Raw genomic sequence first — 25698 nt, forward strand, 5'->3', positions numbered from 1 at the left:
CGATGGCGGCCCTTCTTGCTCCTCCATTTTCCCGCTCTGCTCAAAGTGTACCGGTGGAACTGCGCATGCGCATACTTATAGTGCCGCGCCTTTAAGATTTGGCTGGGCCCGGGATCTATTGCGGGCCTCCGTGCATGCGCATTTCATCGTGCTTTTTTTGCATCGAGGTTTTCGGTTGGTGCGGCCGAGCACAGGTGTGGAATGCCTGATTTAGAGCCCCCTTTCAATCAAGCTGCGTTTCCAACAAATTTCCTGGTTGGAGGCGTAAACTTTTAGAGGGCACTATATTTACCACCCCCACATGAATAACACCGCAACAAATGTCCGGAACCGAATTTCCAGCCCAATATGTTTTTCTACATAGTTGCAGGAGACGAAGATTCCAATTTATTGCAGCATTTCTGGAGTGTCAGCTGTGGCTCAATGGGTAGTAGCACTTGTGCCTCTCAGCCAGAAGGTTGGGGGGGGTTCAAATCCCACTTCAGGGACTTGAGCGCAAAAAAATTTGGCTGACATAGAAAATAGGTGCAGGAGTAGGCCATTCAGCCCTTCTAGCCTGCACCGTCATTCAATGAGTTCATGGCTGAACATGCAACTTCAGTACCGAACATGCAACTTCAGTACCCCATTCCTGCTTTCTCGCCATACCCCTTGATCCCCCGAGTAGTAAGGACCTCATCTAACTCCCTTTTGAATATATTTAGTGAATTGGCCTCAACAACTTTCTGTGGTGGAGAATTCCGCAGGTTCACCACTCTCTGGGTGAAGAAGTTTCTCCTCGGGAACGTACAGTCGTTGTAGTTCACCCATGCGGTCTCTAAATGTCTGCCATTGCCCATCTACAGTCAACCCCTCGAGTATCATGCGCCAATCTATCCCAGCCAATTCACGCCTCGTACCTTCAAAGTTACCCTTCTTTAAGTGCTGGACCACGGTCTCGGAATTAAATGATTCATTCTCCATCCTAATGCAGAATTCCACCATATTATGGTCACTCTTCCCCCATGGGGGGGGGGGGGGGGTGGGGCCTCGCACAGCGAGATTGCGAATGAATCCTCCCTCATTACGTTACAGTGCAGTGCTGAGGGAATGCCGCACTATCGAAAGTTCCATCTTGTGGATGATGTTAAACCGAGGCCGCCCCCGCCCCCGCCCCCGGCGCCGGCTGCTCTCTCTCCGGTGGATGTAAAAAGCTCCCACCACAGTATTTTGAGGAAGAGCAGGGGGGGGGAAGTTATCCCCGGTGTCCTTGGCCAAACATTTGTCCCGCAACCAAACACCACGAAGACAGGTGATCTGCTCAGTCGTCGCACTGCTGTTGTGGGAGCTTGCTGTGCGCGCAAGGCGCCTGCCTGGCTTCGCGGATGACAACAGTGACGACGCTCCAAGAAGTGTGCCTCATTGGCTGTAAAGTGTTTCGAGACCGGCGCTATACAAATCCAGGTCTTTCTTTGTTTCTCCCCACAGCTGCCGGCCTGACCCCCCCCCCCACACTGAGATTTCCAGCATTGTTGTGATTTTTTTTTTGTGATACTTTATGGGGTCTGACTGCCAGAAGCGTGTGTCGCCGGAAAGGAAAGTCAGAACCGAAGAGTTTGTTGTTGGATTGTCTGGACACACAAAACTCAGAATGGTGGCGCCCTCCATCATTTCCAGGGGGGCGGGGGGAACCCGCTCCCGGATTACCTCAGACATTATTGTCATGAACCAAGAGTAGAAAACCTGTTGAAATAAAGAGCAGCGATTCTTTGCACTGCCTGGAGGTACGGAGCGTGGAGCAGCCTCCCTCCCGGTCCCCAAACACCACGGTCGTGTCAAATAATAAAACAAAATGGCGCCGACCGGCCGGCCGGCAAAAGCGGGCAAAGAAAAGCCGGTTGCCAGCAAGTAACATGGCGGCGGTGAGAAGGAACCAATCGTCTCCCAGGGATAACGGGGCTGAAGTCAGGCGAAAGGCGGTTTGCCAACAGAGAACATGGCCGCTGTGGTCGCAGGCAGGCGATGGCGGGTTGCCAGCATGAAAGATGGCGAAAAGCAGTCACAGGGTATGAGCTGAAGATGGTTCGCCAGCAGTAAAGATGGCGAATGTAGTTTATACGTATGGGCTGAAGCTGGTTCGCCAGCAGTAAAGATGGCGAATGTAGTTTATACGTATGGGCTGAAGCTGGTTCGCCAGTAGTAAAGATGGCGAATGTAGTTTAAACGTAGGGGCTGAAGCTGGTTCGCCAGCAGTAAAGATGGCGAATGTAGTTTATACGTAGGGGCTGAAGCTGGTTCGCCAGTAGTAAAGATGGCGAATGTAGTTTATAAGTAGGGGCTGAGGATGGTTCGCCAGTAGTAAAGATGGCGAATGTAGTTTATACGTAGGGGCTGAAGATGGTTCGCCAGTAGTAAAGATGGCGAATGTAGTTTATACGTAGGGGCTGAAGATGGTTCGCCAGTAGTAAAGATGGCGAATGTAGTTTATACGTAGGGGCTGAAGCTGGTTCGCCAGTAGTAAAGATGGCGAATGTAGTTTATACGTAGGGGCTGAAGCTGGTTCGCCAGTAGTAAAGATGGCGAATGTAGTTTATACGTAGGGGCTGAAGTTGGTTCGCCAGTAGTAAAGATGGCGGTGGACATCCGATTGGCAACGGCGCGAAAGCGCGTCTCTTTAGCGGCGGAGGTGAATAAACATCTGGTGTCGCCGGGAGACACGATCACCACCGACACCGGCTTCATGAGGTAAAACTGGATAAAAACTGAGCTAAAGCGCGGTGTAAAAAGGTGGCGGTGAACCGAGAGGCGGGGAAAATCGAGGCGCGTGCACGGCGCGCTCTGTCGGCCTGTGTGTGTGGGCCGCGGGCGGGAGATACTTCCCAAACTCTGCATTCAGGCAGCTGGGGATATCCCCAAACTCTGCATTCAGGCATAGAAAATAGGTGCAGGAGTAGGCCATTCGGCCCTTCGAGCCTGCACCGCCATTCAATGAGTTCATGGCTGAACATTCAACTTCAGTACCCCATTCCTGCTTTCTCACCATACCCCTTGATCCCCCGAGTAGTAAGGACTTCATCTAACTCCCTTTTGAATATATTTAGTGAATTGGCCTCAACAACTTTCTGTGGTAGAGAATTCCACAGGTTCACCACTCTCTGGGTGAAGAAGTTTCTCCTCGGGAATGTACAGTCGTTGTAGTTCATCCATGCGGTCTCTAAATGTCTGCCATTGCCCATCCACAGTCAACCCCTTCAGTATCATTCGCCAATCTATCCTAGCCAATTCACGCCTCGTACCTTCAAAGTTACCCTTCTTTAAGTTCTGGACCATGGTCTCTGAATTTACTGTTTCATTCTCCAGCCTAATGCAGAATTCCACCATATTATGGTCACTCTTCCCCAAGGGGCCTCGCACAACGAGATTGCTAATTAATCCTCTCTCATTACACAACACACAGTCTAAGATGGCCTCCCCCCTAGTTGGTTCCTCGACATATTGGTCTAGAAAACCATCCCTTATGCATTCCAGGAAATCCTCCTCCACCGTATTGCTTCCAGTTTGGCTCGCCCAATCTATATGCATATTAAAGTCACCCATTATAACTGCTGCACCTTTATTGCATGCACTCCTAATTTCCTGTTTGATGCCCTCCCCAACATCACTACTACTGTTTGGAGGTCTGTACACAACTCCCACTAACATTTTTTGCCCTTTGGTGTTCTGCAGCTCTACCCATATAGATTCCACATCATCCAAGCTAATGTCCTTCCGAACTATTGTATTAATCTCCTCTTTAACCAGCAATGCTACCCCACCTCCTTTTCCTTTTATTCTATCCTTCCTGAATGTTGAATACCCATGGATGTTGAGTTCCCAGCCCTGATCATCCTGGAGCCACGTCTCTGTAATCCCAATCACATCATATTTGTTAACATCTATTTGCACAGTTAATTCATCCACCTTATTACGGATACTCCTTGCATTAAGACACAAAACCTTCAGGCTTGTTTTTTTAACACCCTTTGTCCTTTTAGAATTTTGCTATACAGTGGCCCTTTTTGTTCTTTGCCTTGGGTTTCTCTGCCCTCCACTTTTCCTCATCCCCTTTCTGTCTTTTGCTTTTGTCTCCTTTTTGTTTTCCTCTCTGGATATTTCCCAAACTCTGCATTCAGGCAGCTGGGGATATTTCCCAAACTCTGCCTTAAGTCAAATAAAAGGCAATCAATGGATGGGCAAGAACTGGACACACTGGCCACTTGATCCATGATCCATGTGGGATCTACCACACGTGGAATATTGTCAACAGTTCTGGTCATATTATTAAAAAAAAAACAGGATATCGAGGGACTGGAGAAGGTGCACAAACAAGGTATACAAGGGTGATACCAGAACTGAGCGGTTATACCCACCAGGAAAAGCTAAACAGGCACGGGCTCTTTTCTTCAAGAAAAGATAAAACTGAGGGGTTTGATCTAATACGACAACAACTTGCATTTATATAGCACCTTTAACGTAAAAGAAAGACTTGCATTTATATAGCGCCTTTCACGACCACCGGACTTCTCAAAGCGCTTTGTAGCCAATGAAGTACTTTTGAAGTGTAGTCACTGTTGTAATGAAACATCCCAAGGCCCTCCACAGGAGTATTATGAGACAAAAAAATTTTACACTGAGCTGCATAAGTAGAAATTAACGTCGGTGACCAAAAGCTTGGACACAGAGGTAGGTTTTAAGGTCCAGAGGTTTAGGCAGGGAGTTCCAGTGCTTGGGGTCTAAGCAACAGAAGGCATGGCCACCGATGGTTGAGTGATTATAATCAGTGATGCTCAGGAGGGCAGTATTAGAGGAGCGCAGATATCTCGGGGCGGGGGGGGGGTTGGCTGGAGGAGATTACAGAGATGTGGAGGGATTTGTAAACAAGGCTGGGAATTTTGAAATCGAGGCGTTACTTAACCAGAAGCCAACGTAGGTCAGCGAGCACAGGTGATGGGTGAGCGGGACTTGGTGCGAGTTAGGACATGGGCAGCCGAGTTTTGGATCACCTCTAGTTTACATAGGGTAGAATTTGGGAGGCCAGCCAGAGGTGTGTTGGAAATAAAAGTCAATTAATGGATGGCAGGAACTTACCACACTGTCCACTTGAGCCCTTGACAGTGATGCACGTGGAATATTGTCAACAGTTCTGGTCTCCATATTATTAAAAAAAGGATATTGAGGGACTGGGGAAGGTGAAAAAACAAGATTTACTCGAATGATACCAGAACTAAGAGGTTATACCTATCGGGAAAGGCTGAACAGGCTGGGGCTCTTTTCTCAAGAAGAGATAAGACTGAGGGGTGAGCTGACAGAGGAAGGCTTGCCTTTCACGACCACCAGACATCCCAATGTGCTTTACAGCCAATGAAGTACTTTTTGAAGTGTAGTCACTGTTGTAATGTGGGAAACACGGCAGTCAATTTGCACACAGCAAGCTCCCACATACAGCAATGTGATGATGACCAGATAATCTGATTTTTAGTGAGGTTGATTGAGGGATAAATATTGGCCCTGGACACCGGGGATCATTTTAAGGGCAAGTTAGATAAACACACGAGGGAGAAAGGATTAGAAGGTTATGCTGATGGGGTGAGATGAAGAGGGGTGCTGGAGGCTCAGTGTGGAGCATAAACCACCTCGAGTCTTGTCGCCGAGAGCATGCAGAAATCAAGCGCAGACAGCGGGAAGGGCTTTACGGCCCTTACGGCTAAAAGGATCAAGGGGTATGGAGAGAAAGCAGGAATAGGATACTGAAGTTGCATGATCAGCCATGATCATATTGAATGGTGGTGCAGGCTCCTGCACCTATTTTCTATGTTTCTAAACCAGACTCCCCACCCACCCACCCTTTCCTTCAACCACTGTCTGCCCCACCTGTGACAGAGACTGTAATTCTCGTATTAGACTGTTCAGTCACTTGAGAACTCACTTTTAGAGTGGAAGCAAGTTTTCCTCAATTTCGAGGGACTGCCTATGATGAAGCCATTGAACCAGTTGGGCTGAAAGGCCTGCTTTTGTGTTGTACATTCTGTGCAACTCCCTGGTAACACCTGGCTTTGGGACATAGGATCATCTGAAAATAGGAACAAGTGGAGGTAATTTAGCCCCTGGAGCCTGTCACGCCATTCAACTAGATCATGACTGATCTGTATCTTGATTCCATCTACCTAGCTTGGTTCCGTAACCCTTAATACACTTTCCGCTGGTGGGGGAATCATTCAGAAGAGAAGTTAGGAAACACGAAAAGCAGTAGATGATCGCTCAATTATTACATTGAAATCTGAGATCGATAGATTTTTGTTAGCCAAGGGTATAAAAGGATATGGAGCTAAGGCAGGTGAATGAAGTTAAGATGCAGGTTAGCCGTGATCGAGCTAAATGACGGAACAGACTCCAAGGGCTGAATAGTCTACTCCTGTTCCTATGTTCCTGACAAAAATGTGTCGATCTCAGTTTTCAAATTTTCAATTGACCCCCAGCTTCAACAGTTTTTTATGGTGGGGGAAGAGGGAAGAGAGTTCCAGATTCCCACCGCCCTTTGTGTGAAGAAGTGCTTCCTGACAACACCCCCTGAATGGCCTGGCTCTAATTCTAAGATTATGCCCCCTTGTTCTGGACTCCCCCCACCAGAGGAAATAGTTTCTCTCGATCTAACCTGTCAACTCCTTTAATCATCTTAAACACCTCGATAAGATCACCTCTTACTCTTCTATACTCGAGGGGATACAAGCCTCGTAATTTAACCCTCTTATCCCCGGTATCAGGGCTGCCACCTTGCTATGGTAATTCTTGGATTAATCATGGTTGACAATGTCAAAACTTATTAAAATCATAGTCAAAGCCAACGACACGTTTTGTAGGGCAGTTCAGACTGACATGCGTTGAATTTTGGGGGCATAGGAACAGTAGTAGGCCATTTAGCCCTTCGAGCCTGTTTATTTTATTTGTTCATGGGCGTCGCTGGCAAGGCCGGCATTTATTGCCCATCCCTAATTGCCCCTTGAGAAGGTGGTGGTGAACCGCTGCAGTCCGTGGGGTGAAGGTGCTGTTAGGGAGGGAGTTCCAGGATTGTGACCCAGCGACGATGAAGGAACAGCCGATATATTTCCAAGTCTGGATGGTGTGTGACTTGGAGGTGGTGGTGGTGTTCTCGTGCGCCTGCTGCCCTTGTCCTTCTCGGTGGTGGAGATCGTGGGTTTGGGAGATGCTGCCAAAGAAAAGCCTGGTCTGACATTCAATCAGATCCCGGCAGATCTGTGACCTAATTCCATACACTTGCATTTCTCCATATTCCTTAATACCTTTGGTTAACAAAAATCTAGCAATCTTCAATTTAAAATTAACCAGTGACTACACTTCAAAAAGTAATTAATTGCCTGTAAAATGTTTTGGGATGTCAGGAAAGGCGCTATCTAAATGCAAGTCTTTTTTTCTTAATTGGGAAGGGAACATCCTCTTCTTTACCCGATTGGATGATTTATGACTTCTAATCAAACCACCTGTTTTTTCCTCCCAGTTCCAGTATTTTTATACTAAGAAAATGAAAAATAAGCACACAATTTTCTTTAATTAAAAACAGCAAATGCTGGAAACACTGAGCAGGTCAGGCAGCATCTGTGGAGAGAGAAACAGAGTTAACGTTTCAGGTCGATGACCTTCCGTCAGCACACAGTTTACTTTCCTGATGCTCCAATGATTTTTTTCTCTGGGGAAGCTTGCAGCAGTATCCGGGACATTAATCTTTAATTCCTGGGCAATCCTGGAGGGTTGGGAACCTTAATTGGGGGAGGATACTAGCAACTGAAATGGGCTCTTCAGAAAGCAAATGGTATGTTGGCCTTTATTACAAGAGGATTTGAGTATAAGAGTAAAGACTTCTTACTGCCATTATATAGGGCCCTGGTGAGACCGCACCTGGAGTATTGTGCACAGTTTTGGTCTCCTTACCCAAGGAAATATGTACTTGCCACAGAGGGAGTGCAATAAAGGTTCACCAGACTGATTCCTGGGATTGGGGGATCGTCCTATGAGGAGAGATTGAGTAGACTAGGCCTATGTTCTCTAGAGTTTAGAAGGATGAGAGGTGATCTTATTGAAATATACAAAATTCTTACAGGGCAGATGCAGGGAGAATGTTTCCCCTGGCTGGGGAGTCTAGAACCAGGCGTCACAGTCTCAGAATAAGGGGTTGGCCATTTGGGACTGAGATGAGGAGAAACGTTTTCACTCAGGGCGGTGAATCTCTGGAATTCTCTACCCCAGAGGGCTGTGGAGGCTCAGTCGTTGAGTATATTCAAGACAGAGATTGATAGATTTTTGAATATCAAGGGATATGGGGAGAGTGCAGAGGAAGGTGGAGCTGAGGCCAAAGATCAGCCATGATCTTATTGAATGGTGAAGCAGGCTCGAGGGGTTGAATGGCCGACTCCTACTCCTAATTCTTGTGATCTTATGTTTCCCGAGTGTGTAATTGTGCTGGATCTTTGTGCAGACTCCTATCACTGTCTAAATCTTTTTTTTCCAGAGGCCATGGTACGTACATGGAAAACGAGAAGCTTATTGCTTCAGTCGCTGGAGCTGTGGAAAGAGTGAACAAGTTGATATGCGTCAAGCCACTTCAAACAAGGCAGGCCTTTAACACTTATCATCATTGGTGTGCGTGTCGTCACCGGGTAAAGGGCAGAACCATTTAATTAAAGAAGTTTTGTTTCAATTTCATGACCAGTGGCTGTATTACAATCTTACATCACAGTAGAAAGCCATTCGGACCATTGTGCCTGTGCTGGCTCTTTTGAAAGAGCCATCCTATTAGTCCCACTCCCCCGCTCATTTCCTGTGGGTCATATTGAGGTCTTTTTAAAATTTGTGTTGTAAATTCCCTTTGTAATGTGACTTAACTCCATGGAAAGAGCATCTCTGATCTTTCAGCCCCTCGCCTACACCCCTACTCTTCTTCAAACTGTCATGGATTCTTTTCTGTCCACTTGAACAGGCAAGCGGGGTACCCGGATTAGCTTTGGAGCCAAAAGACAGCACCTCCAGCAATGCAGCACTCCCTCAGAACTGCGCTGGAGTGTTGGCACAGATTATGCACTGAAGTCAGGGAGTGGGACTTGAACCCACCATCTTCTGACCCAGATGTGACCCTGCGACCACAAGCCAAGCTGACAGTGTTAATACTCTTCAGGGACAATGGTCTATAGATGACTGCTGATCAGGTCATTGGTTTATGATGACTGCATACGTCAAATTCTGTTTTTAATAGTTGGGGTTCCGGGGTTTTACTGGTGGTTTGGAGATTGTGCCTTGCGATTCCATCCATATTGCCATTAAAACCAGAAAGCTGTGGCCATGTGAATGAGTTAAAGGATGAGCTTGCATTTAAACTTGAAAAATGAAACAATTGTGATCGAAAGGAACATAAAAGGAAGGATATACTTGTCAATGAGGGAGTGCAACGAAGGTTCACCAGACTGACTCCTGGGATGGTGGGAGGGGGGGGGGGGAGAGAGATTGACTAGGCCTATCTTCTCTCGAGTTTAGAAGAATGAGAGGTGATCTCATTGAAACATACAAAATTCTTACGGGGCTTGACAGGGTAGATGCAGGCAGTATGTTTCCTAGGCTGGGGAGTCTAGAACCAGGGGTCACAGTCTCAGAATAAGGGGTCGGCCATTTAGGACTGAGATGAGGAGAAACTTCTTCACTCAGAGGGTGGTGAATCTTTGGAATTCTCTACCTCAGAGGGCTGTGGAGGCTCAGTCTTTTGAGTATATTCAAGACAGAGATAGATAGATCTATGGGTATCAAAGTTATGGGGATCGGGAGGGAAAGTGGAGTTGAGGTAGAAGATCAGCCGTGATCTCGTTGAATGGCGGAGCAGGCTCGAGGGGCCGAATGGCCGACTCCTGCTCCTAATTCTTATGTTAAGTTCTAAAGATAATCAACAACAACTTAGTAAAATGTCCCAAGGTGCTTCACAGGAGTGTAATCGGACAAAGTTTGACACTGAGCCAATGGAAGACATTAGGGCAGGTGACCAAATGCTTGTTCAAAAAGGTAGGTTTTAAGCAGCATCTTAAAGGAGGAGAGGTGTAGGGAGGGAATTCCAAAGCCTAGAGGCACGGCCGCCAATGGTGGGACGAAGGGAATGGGGGTTACGCAAGAGGTCAGATTTGGAGCAGTGCAGAGTTCTCGGAGGGCTGGAGGAGTTTAGCGATGGGGAAGGGGACGAGGGATTTGAACTCTAGGATGTGAGTTTTAAAACTGAGCTATTGCTGGACCGGGAGCCAATGTCGGTCTGCGAGCACGGTGTGATTAATGCTGCTAATCTGAACTTTTATTTCTCTAGATATAATGGAGAAGTTGGAGATGTTGTCGTGGGCAGAATCACAGAGGTAAATTAAAACTGCTGGGCAGAGCTTGATGACCTTTCAACTTTGAAGTTATTCCTTGTAAATTCACTATCCGTTTTGGACGGTCTAAATACATCTTGGGAGGATAAGTAAAGAAAGAAAGCGAGATTTGCATTTCTATTGTGTTTTTCATAAACACCGGACGTCTCAAAACGCTTTACAGCCAATGAAGTACTTTGAGAATGTAGTCACTGTTGTAATGTGGAAAACGCGGCAGCCAATTTGCGCACAGCAAGCTCCCACAAACAGCAATGTGATAATGACCAAATAATCTGTTTTTGTTGTGTTGATTGAGGGATAAATATTGGCCAAGATACAGGCGATAACTCCTCTGCTCTTTTTCTAAATAGTGCCACTCGAGAGGGCAGACAGGGCCTGAGTTTAACGTTTCAACCGAAAGTTGGCACCTCCGACAGTGCGGCGCTCCCTCAGCACTGTACTGGAGTGTCAACCTAGATTTTTTTTGTACTCCAGTTCCTGGAGTGGGACTTGAACCCACAACCTTATGACTCTGAGGCAAGTGTGCTACCTACTGAGCCACAGCTGACACCAATTGAAGAGCTAATGTCCGCATAGGCTCGATGGCTAAAATGTTTCCACTTGTGGGGAAGAGCATAACTAGAGGCCGTCAATATAAGATAGTCACCAAGAAATCTAATCGGGAATTCAGAAGAAACTTCTTTATTCAAAGAGTGGTGAGAATGTGGGACTCACTGCCACAGGGAGTGGTTGAAACGAATAGTATCGATGCATTTAAGGGGAGGCTAGACAAGCATAAGCAGGAGAAGGGAATCGAGGGTTATGCTGATAGATTTAGATGAGGAAAGACGGGAGGAGGCTCGAGTGGGGCATAAACGCCGGCTTGGGCTGAGTGGCCTGTATCTGTGCCGTATATCCTGGGTAATCCACCTTGTCATCCTCTTTCCTGGCTTCAAAATCCTAATTCCTTTTACTGTGCTTTCCCCACCCCACTCCAATTGATGTCCCCTTTTTTAACATCATCCTGTAAAGTACTCGGGTATCTCTCTCTCTCAACATGGATGCATGCATGCTGCTGCTGCAGAACTGTTTGATGTTCATTTAGTTGGCCACCTTTTGGGGTACAATTCACCCTCCCGCCCTTGGGCACAGGGTCAGAAAACCCTGACCTGGGGAGTAAAAAGGCTCGGCTTGAGTCTCTCAAAAATGTAACCGAAGCTTCCTGAATAATTGTAGGTGCAGCAGAAGCGATGGAAACTGGAGACCAACTCCAGACTAGACTCTGTACTGCTTCTCTCGTCTGTTAACCTGCCCGGAGGAGAACTGGTGAGTAAAAGAAAGACTTGCATTTCTATAGCGCCTTTCATGACCTAGGCATGTCCAAAAGCACTTTACAGCCACTTTTGAAGTGTGGTAGCTGTTATAATGTAGGAAAGGCGGCAGCCAATTTACGCACAGCAAGAGCCCACAAACAGCAATGTGAAAATGATCAGATCATCCATTTTAGTGACTTTGGTTGAGGGATAAATATTAGCTCGGGACCAATGTTCTTACTAAGCTGCACGGTGGCACAGCGGTCTGGAGGTCTCGTGCAGGCCGCTTACCAGCTTTTGAATGGGAGATTTTTCGCATGTGAAACTTTGAATGGGCCACGCTGCCCGTTAAAGGGACCGTGCACCACCTCCCCAAAAAAAAGGGCATTGGCCAGGACTCCACTGCTCTTTAAATAGCGCCATGGGATCTTTTATGCCCACCTGAGAGGGCAGACGGGGCCTCGGCTTAACGTCTCATCTAAAAGACAGCACCTCCGACAGTGCAGCGCTCCCTCAGTACTGCCCCTCCGACAGTGCAGCGCTCCCTCAGTACTGCCCCTCCGACAGTGCAGCGCTCCCTCAGTACTGCCCCTCCGACAGTGCAGCGCTCCCTCAGTACTGCCCCTCCGACAGTGCGGCGCTTCCTCAGTACTGCACTGGGGATGTCGGCGTGGATTGTGCGCTCGGCTTAACTTCTTATCTGGAAGATGGCACCTCCGGCAGTGCGGCGCTCCCTCGGTACTGCACTGGGGATGTCGGCGTGCATTGTGTGCTCGTGTTTCTGGAGTGGAGTATGTTGTGCACACTGGATATTTGAGTGCACTGTGCATACCATACAGGTCACTGCAGGAAAGAGCAATTAATTCCAGTTATCTTATAGGAACTCTGCTTCCGGTTCCCGTTCCCATCCTTCCTGGCCCGGGATACAGAAGGATCAGTCTTGCTTCCTGGTCCAATGGTGTGTGCGGGTTATCCCAATAATGAGACATATCTCTGGGGCTACCCTTCTTCCTCTGATACATGCTTTATCTCCTTGCAGAGAAGAAGATCTGCTGAGGATGAGCTGATGATGAGGGACTACCTGCAAGAGGGAGACCTGATCAGCGTATCCTTTTCACTGCCCAGCGTGGAGTTCTTTGGGCTGATTGCTCAATCGGGCAGTCCCGACGTGAAGTGGCACTGCCCAGTAAACTGTGGGCTTGGGAGCCTTGTTTCTCTGCCCACTGATTTTAAACAGGCAGCAAGTCAGGACTGCAGGCTACGATTTCCCCGGCGCCGCTCCTCACCAGGGACGCCCTATCCGCTCTGCAGAGAATAGGAATTTTAAGCGCACTTAATGAGACTTTATTCACCCTTGCAGTACAAGGAGCTTCTAATCGATGGGAAAAGGTATTGAAATTTAAGGAGTCCACTTGCATTGAACACAAATGAAATCAGTTCACTTTAAAGAGAACAGTTTTGTGTTTTAAAAACTATGTGACTTTAGTTCATCCCCCATCAATCCCAGCTGAGATCTCCCTTCGTTAATTAGACATGTGGAGGGAAGCTACCTCAGGAAGGCAGGCTGCTTGCAAGGCCAGCACTCCATTGCTAATTTATTTCTCTTTCTCTCCGTCCAGTTGCCCAGCCATGAATTAGCCACTGGGGGATATCTTGAGTTGAGGTTGGCATTCAGATTTGGGCCACTAACGTGAAACCCATTGTCTGCGGGTGGGGGGGAGGGGGGATGGGGGGGGGGGAGGGGGAGGGGGAGGGGGAGGGGGAGGGGGAGGGGGAAGGGGAAGGGGGAGGGGGAAGAACTCTAAATCAAGAGAGAGAGAGTGACAATTCAACGCAAGTGAAAGTGGCTTCATCAGCGAGCGCTGTATGACTGAATAATCATGTAGCGTCTCTCAAGTCCTTCAATACCGTGTGTGGAACAGGAGTGGGTCCCTCGGGCTTGTTCCGCCATTCAATTCGATCATGGCTGATCCTTAACTTAATTCCATCTACCCGCCTTAGTTCCATATCCTTTGATACCCTTTGCCTAGCGATCTCCGTTTTGGATTTTTCAATTAACCCCCAGCCTCAGCAGCTTTTTTATATGGGAGAGAGTTCCAGATTTCCACCACACTGAAGAAATGATTCCTAATGTCATCCCTGAACGGCCTAGCTCAAATTTTAACATTACGCCTCCTTGCTGTGGACCTCCCCAGCCCACCAGAGAAAATAGTTTTTCTCTATCTCTCTACCCTGCAAAATCCTTTTAATCATCTTAAACACCCCAATTGGATCACCCCGTAACATTCTATACTCGAGAATACAAGCCTAGTCTGTGCAACTCGTCATATAATGCCACAGCACAGAAGGAGGCCATTTGGCCCATTGTGCCTGTGCCGGCTCTTTGGGAGAGCAATCCAATTAATCCCACTCGCCTGATCTTTCCCTACAGCCCAGGATATTTTCAAGTATTTATCCAATTCCCTTTGGCAAGTTACTATTGAATCTGCTTCCACCGCCCTTTCAGGCAGCGGGTCCCAGATCACAACAGCTCGCGGCATAAACTGTTTATTCCGCATGTCACCTCTGGTTCTTTTGTCCTCGTGTAAATTATTGGGTAAATAGGGCGATTGTCACATACCATGAATATTTTATTTATTAAATACAGAAGTAATTTGAAATCAGCGAGCCAAATTTTTCACTTCAGTCGGTTTTTGCTCTCTGTTCGTTGGTGATTTTCCTTATCGTAGGTTCAGGCAGAGGTACAGGCTGTGTTTGCGGATGGTGCTCTGTCCTTGCACACCAGGAGCCTGAAGTACGGAAAGGTAAGGCAATGTGTCATGATGCAGGTATTGACAAAACGTTTTTTATTAAAATTTAACACACAGGTCTTGGAGAGTTGTAGGGCTGGAGGTCATTAGAGATGGGGAGGGATTTCAACACCAGGATGCGAATTTTAAAATTGAGCCATTGCTGGACCGGGAGCCAATGTAGGTCAGTGAGGGCAGGGGTGATGGGTGAACAGGAATGATTTTGGATTGTCTTGTTGTGCTTCTGTTTTATCAAAATTTCCATTCGAACGATTGACTGATTTCCTAAAGCTCTGGCCTGCCTGAATCTACTGGCCATGCGCGCGACAAGTAATTGGAACAGATTGCTGCTGTCAATCAGCTGCTGGCTGAAACTTGTAACACAAAGTAAAATGGTTACATAAGAAATAGGAGCAGGAGTCGGCCATTTGGCCCCTCGAGCCTGCTCCACCATTTAATAAGATCATATCTGATCTGGACTCGGCTCCACTTCCCCGCTTGCTCCCCATAACCCCTTATCCCCTTATCGTTTACGAAACTGTCTATTTCTGTCTTAAATTTATTCAATGTCCTGGCTTCCAGAGCTCTGAGGCAGCAAATTCCACAGATTTACAACCCTCTGAGAGAAGAAATTTCTCCTCATCTCAGTTTTAAATGGGCGGTCCCTTATTCTAGTCTCCCCCATCAGTGGAAACATCCTCCTCTGCATCCACCTTATCAAGCCCCCTCACAATCTTATACATTTCTATAAGATCACCTCTCATTCTTCTGAATTCCAATGAGTAGAGGCCCAACCTACTCAACCTTTCCTCATAAGTCAACCCTCTCATCCCCAGAATCAACCTGGTGAACCTTCTTTGAACTGCCTCCAAAGCAAGTATATCCTTTCGTAAATATGGAAACCAAAACTGCACGCAGTATTCCAGATGTGGCCTCACCAAAACCTTGTATAGCTGTAGCAAGACTTCCCTGCTTTTATACTCCATCCCCTTTACAATAAGGCCTTCCTGATCACTTGCTTACCTGCATACTATTTTTTTGTGTTTCATGCACAAGTACCCCCCAGGTCCCGCTGTACTTTGCAATCTTTCTCCATTTAAATAATAACTTGCTCTTTGATTTCTTTTTCTGCCAAAGCGCATGACCTCACACTTTCCAACATTATACTCCATCTGCCAATTTTTTGCCCATTCACTTAGCCTGGCTATGTCCTTTTGCAGATTTTTTGTGCCCTCCTCACACATTGCTTTTCCTCCCATCTTTGTATCGTCAGCAAACTTGGCTACGTTACACTCGGTCCCTTCTTCCAAGTTGTTAATATAGATTGTAAATAGTTGGGGTCCCAGCACTGATCCCTGCAGCACCCCACTAGTTACTGATTGTTGAACGATAAATGGTTGGCAATCTGTTTATCTCCACCTTAAATATATTCAATGCCCCAGCCTCCACTGTTCTCTGGGGCAGAGAATTCCACAGATTTACGACCCTCCGAGAAGAAACTCCTCATCTCGGTTCTAAATGGGTGATCCATTATTCTGAAACTATGCCCCCGAGTTCTAGATTCCCCCAGGAGTGGAAACATCCTCTCTGCATCTAACTGTCAAGTCCCCTCAGAATCTTTTATGTTTCAATAAGATCACCTCTCAGGGCTTCCGTATCCATGAGTGGCCCTGTCCCTGTCTGGTGTACGATGTATTTATACTGGAGTTATCCTCATGTGCAAAGGGTATTATATCCATTTTCCTTTATTTAAAAAAAAACCTTTTTTTGCAACCATTGGTGTCAGCTGGGACAGGGGACACTGGTCCAAGTCTCCCCTTCCCTCGTAAAACGTCGGAAGACTCACTTTCACAACCTGCCCTGTGGAGCGGCCATCATCCTCGGGAATAACGGCTACATCTGGATTTATCCAATCGCTGAACAAAAGGAGGACGAGGCAGGAGGATTTGTGACAAATTTTGAGGTGAGGCTCCAGGTGTATTCTTGGTGCAGGCGTGGAGGGAGGGAGGGGGAGGGGGCTTATCATATAAAAGTTGGCGACACTCTCCCGAGCAGCGCTGGGTGAGTTCAAGGTAGCGCGAGTTCTGTGAGTCTCCAAGAAAACAAACCAGATATAACTTCTTGCAATACAACTTCTGATCAACTTGCACTCCTTAAGGTGTCAGCCGTGACTCAATGGATCGCACTCTGACCTCTGAGTCAGAAGGTCGAGGGTTCAAGTCCCGCTCCAGAGACTTAAGAACAAAAATCTAGGCTGAGACGCCAGTGCAGCACTGTCGGAGGTGCCGCCTTTCGGATGAGACGTTAAACATGGCGGCCAATTTCTGCACAGCAAGATCCCACAAAGAGCAGTGAGATTATGACCAGATAATCCGTTTTAGTGATGTTGATTGAGGGATAAATATTGACCAGACACCAGAGATAACTCCCCCTTGCTCTTCATCACAGATGCTGTGGAATCTTTCAAATCCACCCGAGAGGGCAGATGGGGCCTTTGCGGCACTTTGCAATCTTTCTCCATTTAAATAATAACTCATCTGAAAGACAGTGCAGCGCTCCCTCAGTAGTGCACTGGGGGTGTCAGCCTAGATTGTTTTGTGCTCGGATGTCTGGAGGTGAGACCTAAACTCATGACCTTCTGACGCAGAGGCGAGAGTGCTACCCACTGAGCCACGGCTGTGAGATAAAGTCTTCAGCCTCCTCTGTGTTTTGTCAACTTTGGGTCATGAATTCCATTTCAGTGTAGCCATGTAACGCATTGCAGAACTTCATCTACCTATGGAAGGCTTGTTTCTAAAGTAAGACTTAATTGTTTTAGAGCGACTCTTTGTCCTAACCTGGGCAGCGAGCCTATTTACTGCAATGTCGCTTCGACTGTAAAAGTGTTCATAAACACGACTTCGCCTTAAAATGTCCGTGCTCTTCCTTTTGCTTCCCATTCCAGCCAGTTCCGTTAGCGGACAGAGAGGTGATCTCACGACTCCGCAACTGCATCATAGCCCTGAATATCCACAAGTTGCTGCTCTATGACACCAGTGTCCTGTATTGCTACGAGGCTTCGCTGCATCAACAGGTAATATTACACTCACAGGCTGGCTGTACAGGATCTGAAACGTTAAAATGTCTTCCGTCTTTGCATTCATCGCATATTCTCCGTTTGTGTCTAACTCATCGTGTCACACTTTGCTACAATTTGTGACTTTCATTCTTAATAGGCTCAAAATGACTCTCAGCAATAGTCATTCTTTGAACACTAAATACGCTCGTTTCAAATCTCCCTCTCTGTTTTAAGGGCTGTTCTGACCTGTTTACTACAAATGCTTTTGTTAAAATAGCAGGAGGAGGAATTTGATACAAACATGCTCTTGGACGATCACCTTGGTCACTGTAATTTACAGATGGGCATCTCTTAGAAACTTATTCAACAACAACTTGCATTCATATAGCGCCTTTAACGTAGTGAAATGTCTCAAGGCACTTCACAAAATTTGACACCAAGCCACCTGAGATATATTAGGGCAGCTTGGTCAAAGAAGTAGTTTTAAGGAGCATCTTAAAAACAACTTGTATTTATATAGCGCCTTTAACGTAGTGAAACATCCCAAGGCGCTTCACTGGAGTGTTACGAGTCAAAACATTTGACACTGAACCGCTGAAGGAGAAATTAGGGCAGGTGACCAAAAGCTTGGTCCAAGAGATAGGTTTTAAGGAGCGTCTTGAAGGAGGAAAGAGAAGTAGAGAGGATTAGACAGGGAGTTCCAGAGCTTGGGGTCCAGGCAACAGAAGGCACGGTCACCAATGGTCGAGCAATTATAATCAGGAATGCTCAGGTGGGGGGCCTGGAGGAGATTACAGAGATAGGGGGTGGGGCCTGGAGGAGATTACAGAGATAGGGGGTGGGGCCTGGAGGAGATTACAGAGATAGGGGGTGGGGCCTGGAGGGGATTACAGAGATAGGGGGTGGGGCCTGGAGGGGATTACAGAGATAGGGGGTGGGGCCTGGAGGGGATTACAGAGATAGGGGGTGGGGCCTGGAGGGGATTACAGATAGGGGGTGGGGCCTGGAGGGGATTACAGATAGGGGGTGGGGCCTGGAGGGGATTACAGAGATAGGGGGTGGGGCCTGGAGGGGATTACAGAGATAGGGGGTGGGGCCTGGAGGGGATTACAGAGATAGGGGGTGGGGCCTGGAGGGGATTACAGAGATAGGGGGTGGGGCCTGGAGGGGATTACAGAGATAGGGAGAGGTGAGCTGTGGAGAAATTTAAAAACGAGGATGAGAATTTTGAAATCGAGGTGTTGCTTAACTGGGAGCCAATGTAGGTCGACGTGCACAGGGGTGAACGCGAGTTAGGAATAGACCAGCCACTGTCTTTCTTTCTATATTGGGTGTGTGGGGGTCAGTCAGCAACTGTTAAGGGAAAAGTCACGTTTTAATGGTTCGCTGTGAAACTGCAGGATTACACATGTCAATAATGTACTTTTTTTTTAAGGCTTTCTCTGAATCGTTGAAGTACCTGAGAGTGATTAATCCTGTTGTATTCAGTTCCATAGAGTTTGGGCACTCTTGTCTTCCATTGCTTTGCTCCTATCGCTCGTTTCCTCCGCCCCTCCCCCCCCCCCCCCCCTCCCCATTCCTAATGACTAAATGTTCATTTTGGGAGGGGGGGGGGGGAAATGTCCTACAGAAGCAGGTGAGGGTTTGTCTGATAGGTGTGAATCCCTGATAAAGTGCACCATCCCCACCGACACCTGGGAGTCCCTGGCCAAAGACTGCCCTAAGTGGAGGAAGTGCATCCGGGAGGGCGCTGAGCACCTCGAGTCTCGTCGCCGAGAGCGTGCAGAAAACAAACACAGGCAGCGGAAGGAGTGTGTGGCAAACCTGTCCCACCCACCCCTTCCCTCAACGACTGTCTGTCCGACCTGTGACAGGGACTGTGGCTTTCGTATTGGACTGTTCAGCCACCTAAGGACTCATTTTGAGAGTGGAAACAAGTCTTCCTTGATTCTGAGGGACTGCCTATGATGAATCCCATGTGCCCAAGTTGTTTCTGTTCTGATTTCAGATTAAAGACATTCTGAAGCCAGAATTAATGGAAGAGATAGTTATGGAGACCAGACAGCGCCTCATCGACCAGGAGGGATAACGCCAAGCACAGACTTCCTTTTTTTACTTTCCCTGTAAAAATATTCCAAATTAAAATTTATAATAAATGGGTTTGTCTCTGGATCACAGAAAATGTAAGTAACCGTCCTCTAACGAACCAGCAACAACTTGGATTTATATAGCGCCTTTAGCATCGTGATTATCAAACAAAATGTGACACCGGACCACGTAAGGGAGATTGGGACAGATGACCAAAATCTTGGTCAAAGAGGTAGGTCTTAAGGAGACAATGGGTAGTCGTGAAAAGAAGCTGGGAGTTATCTTTGCGCTTCTGGAATAGTATCTGGTTTTGCAGAGGAGAGCAAAGCCCATTGGTGCTTAATGTAATAAATGGCTATTACTCGGAACTCCGACACGGCAGGTGAGCAGAGGAAACGTTTCAAGGACACCCTCAAAGCCCCCTTGATAAAGTGCAACATCCCCACCGACACCTGGGACTCCCTGGCCTAAGACCATCCGGGAGGGCGCTGAGCACCTCGAGTCTCGTCACCTCGCGCATGCAGAAACCAAGCGCAGACAGCAGAAGGAGCGTGCAGCAAACCAGACACCCCACCCACCCTTTCCTTCGAACACTGTCCCACCTGTGACACAGACTGTAATTCCCACATTGGACTATACAGTCACCTGATAACTCGCTTTGAGTGGAAGCAAGTCTTTCTCGATTTCGCCTTTGATGATGAGCCTTGCGGGAACGAGGATGAGAAGAAAGGCTTTGATTTCTATAGCGCCTTTCACGACCACCGGATGTCTTGATGCTCAACAGCCAATGAAGTACTTTCGAAGTGTCATAGGCAGTCCCTCAAATCGAGGATGACTTGCTTCCACGTCAAAAAGTTCACGGGTGTTTCAACGATGAACTAAAATTCCAGGTCCGAACTACATCCTGAAGGGTGGAAGATGCCTGTGCGTGGATTTTTTTTAACGTGGGGTGGCCGTTGCACACCAGCCACCACACGGACTTGACAGAGCTAGGTCTTGGTCCAGTAGCAAGGATTAATCAAGACGACTGGAGACCTGCTCTGCTGCATGGACCTAGTGCGCACGCATATCACAGTTTGGGCTGGCCCGTGCTTTCGCATCTTCTGGGCCTCGAACTCGCGCCTCTCCTGGGCCCTGATCACGTCCCTCTACGAACTCTTGCTGCTCCTTCGTCCTGCCCACGCTCCAATCACCAACCTGGACCTTGATAACATCACTCTTCACTGCTGTTGCTCCTGCTCCAGCACGTGGGCCCCCACACTGCTCCTTCTGCTCCCCGGCCTGCTCCGATGGTACTCGCAGGTAGGGGGCCACACAGACTGCTGGGCTAGGCTGCTTCCACTTACAGCATTGTAGTCACTGTTGTAGGAAATGCGGCAGCCAATTTGCGCACAAGCAAGCTCCCACAAACATCAGTGTGATAATGATCAGATAATCTGTTTTTTGTTGTGTTGATTGCAGGATAAATATTGGCCAGGACACCGGGGATAACTCCCTTGCAAAGTAGTGCCGTGGGATCTTTTATGTCCATTTGAATGGGCAGAAGAGGCTCAATTTAACGTCTCATCCAAAAGATGGCACCTCCGCCATTGCAACACTCCCTGTGTCAGTGCTAGATTATTTTTATGTGCAAGTCACTGGAGTTGGACTTGAACCCACTGAGCCACAGCTGGGTCCGAGAGAGTACAGGCTATATTGGGAGTTGAGAGATCAGACGTATCATGGCAAATGGAGAACCAGATTCTCGCGAGTTTGGGGGGTGGGGGGAAGGAGGAGAAAGGTATTCCCGAGGCAGATGCAGAATGTGGGGCTGTGGTCAATGAGGGATACAAGAGAGTGTTCTGAGATGGCTGTGTCTGTGATAGAGGCCACGGGAGATGGCGAGGTAAATGCTATTTCGACGAGTCTGTCAGTGATGCCCAAGATTATTAATTAGCAGCGAGCAAGTGGAGTCATTGTTAAACCCTCGGGTACCCAACTCTGCAAGGGCAGGGTATAGAAAAGGTGCAGCTTCTATACAATTGGGGCTAATATGCTCTAATGCAGATTGCAGTTAGACTATTGAAAGGATGACTCCAACCACAAACAGTTTCTCCAAGTGCTCTGATATGTTTTGCAGATATCCTCTCTACCCTGTGGGTTGCAGTAATGAGATATCCCACGTAATGCAGCCGAACAAAAATCAAGAGGAGATATTGGTGCTTGCGTAGAGGCCGACATTGCCTGTCTCTACACCCCTCCCCCCAGGCGATGGGTGAGGAACTGTTCGTTAATGCCCTTCAATTCTATATGTCTGATTATTCAGCATTCAATTACTTACATTGATGTCATCGGGACATTTCAGCACAAACCGTTTCACCGAAAGGCTTCTGCTCGGAGATTTCACTGCAACTTCTGTTGTGTGTTTAACCTTGCACAGGCTGGACGTCACGCCTGGTTTACACCTTTTTTAAAAAAAATTGCTATCCTACATTTTTGGTTTCAAAAATGAATATAAACCACAACCAGGAACAATGGTAGAATCATACAGCACGGAAGGAGACCATTTGGCCCATGGTGCCGGCTCTTTGACAGAGCAATGAATCCCACTCCCATGCTCTTTATCACAGCCAGTGTTCCCTCTTCTTTGTCTTTCTGGGGCGCGGGCCTTTTAACTGGCTGCGCGGCCCATTTAAATTTCCCCGCATGCGCGGTTTTTCTCCATGCAAGAGCCAGTGAGCGGCCTGCGTGGGCCCGCAAGATCACAGCGTAGCTTAATGGGAACGATGCTTATAGCCCTGCAAATTTTCACTTTCAAGTATTTCTCCAATTCCCTTTTGAAGGTCATTACTGAATCTGCTTCCACCGCCCTTTCAAGCAGTGCATTCCAGATCATAACTTGCTGAGTAAAACAAATGACTGGTTTCAGATGAACGAAGCCCATTCAAACTCATCCTTCCAGAAGATTAACCCTACAGTTTTCCCATTGCACCATCCAGCTGTGTCCTTGTTCTCAACCACCCTACACAACAACCCAGGCATTTTCTATATTTAAACAAAACTTGCCTTTACAACCCTGAACCTGTGTCACCGAGTTCAGCCGATATCAAAGTATTCTAGATTTACGCTTTCTTACATATCCCTATAAGACTTGCATTTCCATAGCGCCTTTCCCGACCTCAGGACGTCCCAAAGTGCTTTACAGCCAATGAAGTACTTTGGGTGTAGTCACTGTTGTAATGTGGGAAACGTGGCCGCCAATTTGCGCACAGCAAGCTCCCACAAACAGTAATGTGATAATGACCAGATAATGTGTTTGTGATGTTGATTGAGGGATAAATATTGGCCCAGGACACTGGGGATAACTCCCCTGCTCTTCTTCAAAATAGGGCCATGCAATGTTCCCTTAATTTCTTCAGTCCATTTAACTGGCTGTGCGGCTCATGCACAGTTTCGTGCATATGTGAAATTTCACCTTGGAATAGCCAGTCTCAGGCTGTGCGGGACCAGCAGACAGCTCCGCTACTGCACTAGAGGGAACGTGGTTGGCGTAGGATCGTTCTACCTGAAAGACAGCACTGTGCTCCCTCAGCACTGCACTGGGAGTGTCGGCCTGGATTTTTGTGCTCAAGTCCCTAGAGTGGGACTTGACCCCACAACCTTCTGACTCAGAGGCGAGAGTGCTGCCCACTGAGCCACGGCTGACACTAACGCACCAAGGTTTCTTTCAACTTTGCCCACAGTAAATTCCATTTCAAGGAATTTACTAACATATTACATTCATAGTATGAATCCCGTCAGTTTTATTTAATGGATATCTCCTCCCAATGATGGATGTTTCAAGCACTCACCTCCGGCTGATGGGTCGGGTATGTCTAGCAACAACAACTTGTATTTCTATGGTGCCTTTAATGTAGGGAAACCTTCCAAGGTGCTTCACAGGAGTATTATGCCATAAAAAATTTGAAGGAGTGTCTTAAAGGAGGAAAGAGATGAAGAGAGGCGGCGAGGTTTAGGGAGGGAGTTCCAGAGCTTGTGGCCCAGACAACAGAAGGCACGGCCACCGATGGTTCAACGATTATAATCAGGGATGCTTGAGGGTAGAATTAGAGGAGCGCAGTGTTCCTCTACACTTCTCCGTGTCCTACCATTTAATGTGTATTCCCTTTCCTTGTTAGCCATCCCCAAATGCATTATCTCACACTTCTCCAGATTGAATTCCATTTGCCACCGCTCTGCCCACCTGACCAGTTTATTGATATCTTCTTGCAGTCGACATCTTTCTTCTTCATTATCAACCACATGGCCGATTTTAGTATAATCTGCAAACGTATTAATCATACCCCCTACATTCAAGTCTAAATCATTGATATATGCCACAAAAAGCAAGGGACTGAGTACTGAGCCTTGTGAACCCCACTGGAAACAGCCTTCCAGTCACAACCTTCCATGTGATGAATCCTCCATGAATACAGCCAACCAGAGTTGGTGACCCCAGCTGATGCTTTGAATGCCGACACTGTCACAGTGCCTGCCTTTCAAATTAATCCATTGTCCGCAGCGCTCACTGCGACACCGAGGCGCATAATAAAGGCCGCAACCACAACTTGCATTTATCCCGTGCCTTTAATGTAGTGAAATGTCCCAGGGCACTGCACAGGCGCGATTATCAAACAAAATTTGACACCGAGACACGCAAGGAGATAATAGGACAGGTGAGCTAAAGGTCAAAGAGATCGGTTTTAAGGAGCCTCTTAGAGGAGGGTTTAGAGGCGGAGAGGATTAGGGAGGGAATTCCAGAGCTTAGGGCCCAGGCAGCTGACAACATGCCCTCCAATGGTGGAGCAGTTAAATTCGGGGATGTTATGTATCTTACATCATTATATATAACTGTATCCTAACATGCTATACAAGACTGTAATAAGATATGACCTGTAACCACCAGCATACCTTACCACTAGGGGTGCACTTGCAAGAGACAGGTATATAAGGACAGGTCTCAGGCAACTGCAGCATTCCAGAGCTGTGAAGTAACGGTGCAGGTCCAGAGTGACCTTGACTTCACTACATGCCTCGTGTGAATCTGTACTGAGGGGACAGGACTTTACAGGTTCAAGTTCCACTTCAGGGACTTGAGCACAGAAAGTCTCGGCTGACACTCTCAGTGCAGTACTGAGGGAGTACTGCACTGTCGGAGGGGCAGTACCGAGGGAGCGCCGCACTGTCGGAGGGGCAGTACTGAGGGAGCGCCGCACTGTCGGAGGGGCAGTACTGAGGGAGTGCCACACTGTCGGAGGGGCCGTCTTTCAGATGAGACGTTAAACTGGGGCCCTGTCTGCTCTCAAGTGAACGTAAAATATTTCATGGCACTATTTCAAAGAGCAGGGGAGTTATTCCCAGTGTCCTGTCCAATATTTGTCCCTCAACCAACATAATAAAAAAAAAAGATTATCTGGACATTATCACATTGCTGTTTGTGGGAGCTTGCTGTGTGCAAAATGGCTACCGTGTTTCCCACATTACAACAGCAACTACACTTCAAAAGTACTTCTGGCTATAAAGCACTTTGTGACATCCAGTGGTTGTGAAAGGTGCTATATAAAACCAAGTCTTTTTAGACATCACATGCTTTAGTGGTGACATCTCCAAATAATCAGATTTGCCTCGTCTGTTCTCAATATTCTCCAAACCTGTATTAATGTTTTGTTGCTGCACCATTTTATGCCCGTGTACTGTATTGCATGAAAACTGCGTTATAGAATGGAGTGAATTAACTTTCCAGTAAATGAGATGCAAGTCAGGCACTTGCTAGCTTGCTTTCTGTTTGAAGAAATCTCTGCAGTAGACTTACAAAAAATTCATTCACGGGATATGGACGTCGCTGCCCATTACTAATTACCCTCGAGAAGGTGGTGGTGGGAGCTGCCTTCTTGAACCGCTGCAATCCGAGTGGTCAAGGTCATGTAGCGGTTTGATACAACTGAATGTCTTGCTAGGCCATTTCAGAGGGCAGTTAAGAATCAACCACATTGCTGTGGGTCTGGAGTCACATATAGGCCCAG

The 25698-nt window shown here is 47.4% G+C and overlaps 1 protein-coding gene across 1 annotated transcript; it reads left to right on the forward strand.

Annotated features, from left to right (window-relative positions):
* The first annotated feature begins 2580 nt into the window (after nt 1–2580).
* exosc2 (exosome component 2) lies at nt 2581–25452 on the forward strand. Its single transcript, XM_070863705.1, has 9 exons — nt 2581–2724; nt 8540–8641; nt 10367–10412; nt 11646–11735; nt 12762–12827; nt 14458–14526; nt 16298–16474; nt 17456–17584; nt 19578–25452. Exons 1-9 carry the CDS (start codon nt 2609–2611, stop codon nt 19656–19658), a joined length of 876 nt encoding a protein of 291 aa, XP_070719806.1. The 5' UTR covers nt 2581–2608; the 3' UTR covers nt 19659–25452.
* Nucleotides 25453–25698: the final 246 nt, after the last annotated feature.

The sequence above is a fragment of the Pristiophorus japonicus genome, chromosome 20 (genome assembly GCF_044704955.1).
Source record: "Pristiophorus japonicus isolate sPriJap1 chromosome 20, sPriJap1.hap1, whole genome shotgun sequence".
Classification (NCBI taxonomy): Eukaryota; Metazoa; Chordata; class Chondrichthyes; family Pristiophoridae; genus Pristiophorus; species Pristiophorus japonicus.